Source organism: Oncorhynchus masou, chromosome 5 (genome assembly GCF_036934945.1).
Source record: "Oncorhynchus masou masou isolate Uvic2021 chromosome 5, UVic_Omas_1.1, whole genome shotgun sequence".
NCBI lineage: Eukaryota > Metazoa > Chordata > Actinopteri > Salmoniformes > Salmonidae > Oncorhynchus > Oncorhynchus masou.
The window spans coordinates 46,769,741-46,778,007 of NC_088216.1; the positions used below are offsets into that span (position 1 = coordinate 46,769,741).

General features: G+C 40.8%; 1 protein-coding gene across 5 annotated transcripts in view; it reads right to left on the bottom strand.

The window, feature by feature from the left end:
* Nucleotides 1–114: 114 nt before the first annotated feature.
* Nucleotides 115–8,267, bottom strand: part of LOC135539693 (msx2-interacting protein-like) — a 29,761-nt gene continuing 21,608 nt past the window's right edge. For 3 of the 5 annotated variants that reach the window (XM_064965735.1, XM_064965736.1, XM_064965733.1), the window contains exons 12-15: nucleotides 8,178–8,261; nucleotides 7,792–7,986; nucleotides 3,281–3,442; nucleotides 115–1,316 (exon numbers count right to left, since the gene is read on the bottom strand). In XM_064965735.1, the coding sequence (XP_064821807.1) occupies nucleotides 1,185–1,316; nucleotides 3,281–3,442; nucleotides 7,792–7,986; nucleotides 8,178–8,261 (573 nt within the window). In that variant the 3' untranslated portion in view covers nucleotides 115–1,184. The remainder of the gene's footprint in view (nucleotides 1,317–3,280; nucleotides 3,443–7,791; nucleotides 7,987–8,177; nucleotides 8,262–8,267) is intronic. The other 2 variants (XM_064965738.1, XM_064965734.1) reach the window with 1 other exon arrangement.

An 8,267-nucleotide genomic window follows, 5' to 3' on the forward strand; every position in this document is an offset into this window, starting at 1 on the left:
CTGTAACAGAAAACAGATTATGTTCAAACATTTATTTCAAACAGAGAGCATCCCAAAGAGAAACAACAATGACAGACATCCAGATGAAATAAAAGAGCTCATTTAATGTTCAAGTTTTCTGGATTGTTTTTTTATTGGAGTAACAAAATGTGATGTGCCCTCAGCAAACTCCACACGAGAGTTTGCCAACCTGCTGTAGTAGAAGCATTTACTCCATGAAATCAAGGGATTTCATCTGCGTCCTTCCTTACAACCCCAACAATCCCACCTTACCATCTTGTATTTCCACGGTTGGTTGGAAGTCTCTTGGTGTCAAGTCGTCTCAAGTTCCATTTAGTCCGTTTTAAATATTTAAAATATTTACAGAGTCCAGTATTCCAAAAACTCTTTAATCCCACTGTTGCTCGTATAATGCTGAAACAGGTGGAAGGGAAGAGCCTCGTCTGGTTTGAGTAGAGAGAAAATGGAACAGTAGAGCTGGTGGAATCAAAGGGGTTTGTTAGGCTGACACTGTCCTCTCTACAAGATCCATGAGTCCCAAATGGCACCATATTTCCTTTGTGTACTACTTTTGACCAGGGCCCTAAGTAGTGCACTATATGAGGAGTAGGGAGCCATTTGAGACATGACCCTATTAGGGTGCCCTAATAGTATTTTGAGGTTAATTCTTTCTCCTCTATGGGATAGGCTGAAAAATGATGTTTGTTTAAATACATGTTGAAATGTCTATTTTTGCCATTGTTGTACAATGACCTATGATCCTTTATGAAGAATTGAAAAATGAACCATTAAAAAGATGAAGAAAAAAAAGGCCACACAGTTAGTCACTCATTCTTTTCATCAAAGTATCTCCCTACGTAAAAATAAAACTCCCCAATAAATACAAAGACAGCAGAAAAAAAGAAAAAAAAAGTCCAATAAGAATGGACACATATAGGGCTCTGGTCTGGTCCATCCCTGAGCTCGCTCTTTTGAGAAGGACAAAAATACCAGGAGTGACAAAAAAAAAAAAGAATTGATATGGAAAAGGTAAAAGTTCCAATAGGACGTTATTCCTACATGTTCCCAGTGTCTCCAGGAGCAAAGATCCTGCCATTCCTCTTGGTTCCTGAGGCTCAATGTTAAGTACGTCCACTGAAGAAAAGAGGTGGTTCCCTTTTCCCGCTGGGGGAGGGGGGGGGTCCTTAAACAGAGGTGATGACAATCATGAGGTGAGGGGAGATATTGGAGATCCGGTTGAGGAGGTCAGGGGCTAGCCGGGATAGGTGGCTCTCTGAAAACTCACATGGTGGGAATATCTGCAACACGTAGGCAGGCTGGAGAAGAGAGATAGTTTAGTCTTTCAACTGATCCATTTCTATCTAAAGACACTTCTAAAACGTAAAACCACACACACATTGAAGCAAACTTTTAATTTGGCTCTAAATTCCAGCATTTTGGATTTGAGATCAAATGTTTTATATTGGCCTTGCATCGCAGTATTGCCGCATCACTATAGCCTGGGGTTCGATCCCGGGAGTCCCATAGGGCAGCACACAATTGACCGAGCGTCGATCAGGGTTAGGTTTGGCCGGGGGGCTTTACAAAGATCATTCTGCTCTAGCGACTCCTTTTGGCAGGCCGGGTACCTACAGGCTGACAACGTCATCAGTTGAATGGTGTATCCTCCAACACATTGGTGCGGCTGGTTTCTGGGTTAAGCGAGCAGGTTGTTTAGAAGCACAGTTTGGCGGGTCATGCTTCGGAGGACGCATGACTCGACCTTCGCCTCCTGAGTCCGATGAGAAAAACAGGGTTAAAATTACTAAAAAAAACAAATAAATGTATATTAAGCGAGAGGACAGTAAGTCACCTTTTTATTTTAGGGTTTATTTCATACATATCCGTTTTAGCATTTAGAAATGAAAGAGCTTTATGTAATCCACCCAGGAGTCACTAGTATTTTGGACAAATTCACTTAGTGTATAAAATGTTGTCTAATGTTTAGTATATGATCCCATATTCAAAGCACACAATGACAGCTGGATGCATTTGCAGTTTGTTTTGGTTGTTTTTCAGATTATGTTGTGCTCAATAGAAATGAAAGGTAAATCACGTAGTGTGTCATTTTGGAGTCATTTATTGTAAATAAGAATAGAATACGTTTCTGAACACTTCTACATTAATGTGGATACTACCATGATTATGGATAATCATGAATGAATCGTGAAAGAAAGTTAGCCATAAATATTGTGCATCTAACTTTCTCACGGAAGCAGCCACATTAATGTAGAAGTGTTAAGAAACATTCTTATTTACTATAGTGACTACAAAATGAAAATATTATTTACAATTAATTTCTATTAGGCACAACATAATATGAAACAACCAAAACAAACTGAAAATGCATCCAACAAGTTTGTAGAGTCACAAGTTTGATGTAGTCATTGCAAGCTAGGAATATGGGACCAAATATTAAACTTGACTACAATGCAGACCTTTTAAAATCTCAATATCAACTAATTTCTGGATAACAATCAACTACCTTACTGTGATTGTTTTCAATTAAAATCTTGAAAAACAAACAAAAATAGCTTCTTAGCAAAGAGCAATTTCTCAAGAATTTGTGTGGGTTGTAGACTCCGTCTCATGCTACCACTAGAGTGAAAGCACCGCCAGCATTCAAAAGTGACCAAAACATCAGCCAGGAAGCATAGGAACTGAGAAGTGGTCTAAGGTCACCACCTGCAGAACCACTCCTTTATTGGGGGTGTCTTGCTAATTGCCTATAATTTCCACCTGTTGTCTATTCCATTTGCACAACAGCATGTGAAATTTATTGTCAATCAGTGTTGCTTCCTTTGTGGACAGTTTGATTTCACAGAAGTGATTGACTTGGAGTTACATTGTGTTGTTTAAGTGTTCCGTTTATTTTTTTGAGCAGTGTATATAAAACACAGGAAAATATAGGTTGACTGCACTATAAGTGAATTTGTCCAAATACTTATGGCACCTTCAAAATGGGGATAGATACATAAAGTGCATTCATTTCTACACTGTAGAACTGACATACCCTCAAATAAAAAAAGGTGCCTTTCGGTACTGTCGCCTCACAAAACATTTGATCTCAAATCCAAAATGCTGGAGTATAGAGCGAAATGAACAGTTTAAGCTTCACTGTCCAAATAAATACATAGGGGGAGTGTATAACTTCATATTTGATCAAACACAAGGAGTGACTGATGGTTTGCAAAAACAGACATCGACTGTAGCAAACACCTAAATAGGCAGACAGACCCACCTGATTGGAGCCTGGGTTGGGGACATTGATGATGCCTGCAGCCAGCTTGGCCTGAAGGTAGTTGATGAAAGCAGTTCTTAGGGCCTGGGTCTGGTTCAGGACATCCTCCTGGTCCCGTCCACATGGCAGAGCAAGCAGGAGACAGAACTCACTCTCCCCCTGCAGTAGACAGAACATGAATCAAATTAAATTTTTATATTTTCTATACACACAGTGCATTCGCAAGGTATTCAGACCCCTTGAATTTTTCCACATTTTGTTACACTACAGTTTTATTCTCAAATTGATTTAAAAATTCTTCCATCAACCTACACACAATATCCCATAACGACAAAGCAAAAACTTTCTGCATTTTTGGCAAATTTATATTTAAAAAAATGTAAATATCACATTTACTTAAGTATTCAGACCCTTCACTCAGTACTTTGTTGAAGCACCTTTGGCAGCGATTCCAGCCTCGAGTCTTCTTGGGTATGATGCTATAAGCTTCAAGTCCGGGCTCTGGCTGGGCCACTCAAGGACATTCAGAGACCTGTCTCAAAGCCACTCCTGAGTTGTCTTAGGGTTGATGTCCTGTTGGAAGGTGAACCTTTGCCCTAGTCTGAGGTCCTAAGTGCTCTGGAGCAGGTTTTCATCAAGGATCTATCTGTACTTTGCTCTGTTCATCTTTCCCTTAATCCTGACTAACCTTCCAGTCCCTGCCACTGGAAAACATCCCCACAGCATGATGCTGCCACCACCATGCTTCACCGTAGGGATGGTGCCATGTTTCCTCCAGACATGACACTTGCCATTCAGGCCAAAGAGTTCAATCTTGGTTTCATTAGACCAGAGAATCTAGTTTCTCATGGTCTGAGAGTCTTTAGATGCCTTTTGGCAAACTCCAAGTGGGCTGTCATGACTTTTACTGAAGAGTGGCTTCCGTCTGGCCACTCTACCAAGACACATTTCAGTTGAATGCATTCAGTTATACTACTGGCTAGGTATCCTCTTCTCCTTTCCATAAAGGCCTGATTGGTGGAGTGTTGCAGAGATGGTTGTCCTTCTGGAAGGTTCTCCCATCAGAGGAACTCCAGAGCTTTTTCAGAGTGACCACTGGGTTCTTGGTCACCTCCCTGACCAAGGCCCTTCACCGATTTCCTAGTTTGGTCGGGCGGCCAGCTCTAGGAAGAGTCTTGGTGGTTCCAAACTACTTCCATTTAAAAATGGAGGCCACTGTGTTCTTGAGGACCTTCAATGCTGCAGAAATGTTTTGGTACCCTTCCCCAGATCTGTGCCTCGACACAATCCTATCTCAGAGCTCTACGGACCGTTCCTATGACCTCATGGTTTGGTTTTTGATCTGACATGCACTGTCAACTGAGGGATCTTAGACAGCCCTTATAGCCTTTCCAAATATATTGAAATTACCACAGGTGGACTCCACTCAAGCTGCAGAAACATCTCAAGCATGATCAATGGAAACAGGATGCACCTGAGCTCAATTTTGAGTCTCATAGCAAAAAGGTCTGAATACTTACGTAAATAAGGTATTTTTCTTTTTTTTTTTACATATAAATTAGCAAAAATGTCACACAAAAAAACAACTTTCTTCGCTTTGTCATTATGGGGTAGTGTATGTAGATTGATTTAATCCATTTTAGAACAAGGCGGTAACTTACCACAATTTGGAAAAAATCAAGGGGTCTGGGTACTTTCCGAATGCGTTGTACATACTATATATACAAAAGTATGTGGATTTGGCTATTTCAGCCACACCGTTGCTGACAGTTGTATAAAATCAAGGCCACAGCCATAGACAAACATTGGCAGCAGAATGGCCTTGCTGAAGAGCTCAGTGACTTTCAATGTGGCATCCCACAATTGTCCCAGACTATGTTAGGAATATTTATTTCTTGCACAGAATAGGTCAACTTTTGTACTATGGTGGATAGTAAATTGACGCTGGCTAGTGCTTTTACTGTTTGTTAGGCCTACTCATCTTGTTGACTGACAAAACAAAGCGGAGCTCTCACCTTTCAAGCTACTTTTTTTCAATTCTTCATTAGTTGCATCATGCAGCCTTACAATGTATTAAAAATCCAAATGTGTAGCCCAACATTTGTAGAACTAAACTTACATTACTAACTCTAAATTAAGCATATAGGAGTACCTATTTTTTTATTTTTTTTGTTAACCGCTCAACACAATAGCCACCGGTGCTTTCCATTTTATTCAGCTTTGTTCGATTCTATTTTTCATTCTATAAAACCAAAACAATAATGCCACGGAATTCTAAGCACATCTTGTCTGCTAAATTAACTGGTGTAGCCCACAGTCACAGCCAGATCAGGACCTAACAGAAGGACAACTCAGAGTATGCTATTATGTTCTTCTGAAATAGACTACCTTTTCTTCATTTCATCCTTCTGTAGAACTGTCTAAAATAAATACTGGATTTGGCTATAAGGTGCAGGCTATATTAAATGGATTTATTAAGACTTTTTAAAATGTAGATGTTCCAAAGATCTGCATCAGTGGCTTGTAGGATGTGTGTGGAAGTCAGGAGATGCCAAATGTGTTTGTTAATTAGACGTCAATAACCGTGAGAACGACAGTTATTTCCTTGACAATTACCGGCTGAGGAAATTATGTGACGGGCCACAGCCCTTTACACTCGTACCCGTCGGCGGGTTATGTGGGTTGACTGACAGCTGTTCTGAACGTGAGCGCCTCGTGCAACAATTAGTCGCCCCCGCCGCTTCCGCCAGTAAGGCAACTTGGTCACATTTTGGGTTGCCTGAGTGAGAGAAATGCTGTAAATTAAGTGGACTCTACGCAGTTTCAAAAGACGAGACGTTGAGGATTACAATAAATACTGCTTTGTCATAAAGGCAAGCCAAACCCCGCGAGTCCAAATGTGCACTTCACATAAAACTTGTCATATACAGTGTTATCATTTATGATCACTCTGATGAAGAGAATGAGCCTGTTTGTCTATTGTCAAGAAAATTTGCTGCATCACACACACCTGAACGCACTCATGACTTCTTTCTATGCGGACCAAAATGATGATCCGTTTCACTGAATTGCATTGTAATATCAGATTTTAGAACTTAGCTAGTCATGTTGGCAATAGAACATTCTTTCAAATGTTGACCACCTGACCCATATTGCGCTTTATATTTGACCGGTGTTGTGTGAGTGCGGGCATGCAGAGTTGTGTTCCAAATAAAACTAAGTGTGCTTGTTTTAGTTACTCAACGGCACAGCTAGAACTAAAGAAAGCACCTTAAATAGGAACTGTGCACACTTTGGTTAAGTGTGTGGCCACTTGGGGACACCTAATAGTTCTCTCACTTAAAACCTTGTAATCTTTAGTCTTATGTTGCACCTAACTCACCATTTCCAGGAATATTATGTTCCTGAATGTATCCAGAGTATTTTCAGATTTCTTATCAACAAATGTGGCAAAAAATACAGTGAAATACACATAAAATCAACAGTGTAATGTTTGGATTCAGTCGTGTCAGGTGAGCTGTTGTGTCCTCACCTTTGGTCTAATAATTTTACCAAAATCTCCAAAACCTTTCCTTTCATGGTTATGCTTTTCATATTTATTTTTTAAAGAAACATTTCAAAATGGCCATTCCCATGAGTGTAAAGGGTCGAGATTGCCTGTGGCACAATTCAAGGACATTAATAAAGACTGACAATATAAATATTAGTTTAGAAGTTGAATTTGTCAAAGTAACATTTACTGCAACTTTTATTGACAGTAGTCTACGTGTAAGCCTATATTATTGGCTGTTTGGTTTGCGAGGGGTTTTCCGACGGCACTATTGATTCTGCCTACACGTTAAGTAAAGCAGAAATGTACCAGGTTTGTTTGAACTTCCTATTAGATTAGTCTATCTTGCAATTGTTTGTTCGCTCTCTCCTTTTTACTATACTGTGTTTTTATTTAAGCTATTCGTAAACAACTTTCTGCGCTGGCCTAGAAATTCAGTCGATGGTTGATCGTGAAAGAGTGGGTCATGCCTAGGCCAACTAGTCACATTGAAATTGAACAGGGATTAAGGAGAAAAAAAGGGTCAATTAAGATTTTAAAACAATACGCCAGACAACTGAGTGTCCTCCGCAAAAGGCCCATGATAATCAGAAATAGGAGAAGAGGGGGGGGGGGGACCCTATCTGACATGTTGTGCTGCTTTGGTGCTCTACGCTCTTTCCACAATCTACATTGTTCTCTTGCATTATGTTAATTGTCCAACTACTTAGGCTATGGCAATTAGGGAATAGGCCATTTGGCACGTCGCCCTGCTGTGTGCTCACTGCACTGCGCTGTTGTGTGCTGCCAGATTCCTGCAGGGCAGCCAAGTTCACTTACGCTGAACCATCGTTTGTGACATCTCAACGTCATGGCCGTCAAACACCGTCGACAGACGATGCAATCGTAACAAAACTGCACAACCTTAAAATGAACTCTCATCCCAATGTAAACAATTCAAGGACAGGGACCAGAAACTTACTGTCATTCTTCTAGCCACACCATCCAGTTGTGATGCCTCGAGTCTCATTCTCTGGACGATCCGAAGCAGCGATCCTCCCTCTGGTAGGGGCAGTGACCGTAGGGCCAATCCTTTGTTGCCACAGACAAAATGCAACTGGACAGCAGCCTGGTCATTTTTCAGTGCCAGCAGCCCTTGCCACACTATCGGGTACTTCTGCTCAAACAGAGAAAATATTATTTTCCGGTGATATAAAAACTGAATATAATTGTGAATAGTGTTCCTTTACTACACTTTATCCTGTCCGCTCTTGTCCTTCCCTGTTCAGTTGTCTCTGTCCAGATTTACCCTCTACTCCTCTCTAATGCACTCTTTATTCCCCATTTCCATATGTCCAAGTGACTCACCGTGAGCAGCTGCACCATATTCACAGGTTGCTGTCCAACTTGTTTCACCTTGACATCAGCTTGTGACTGGCTGGGATCTGCACCCTGAGG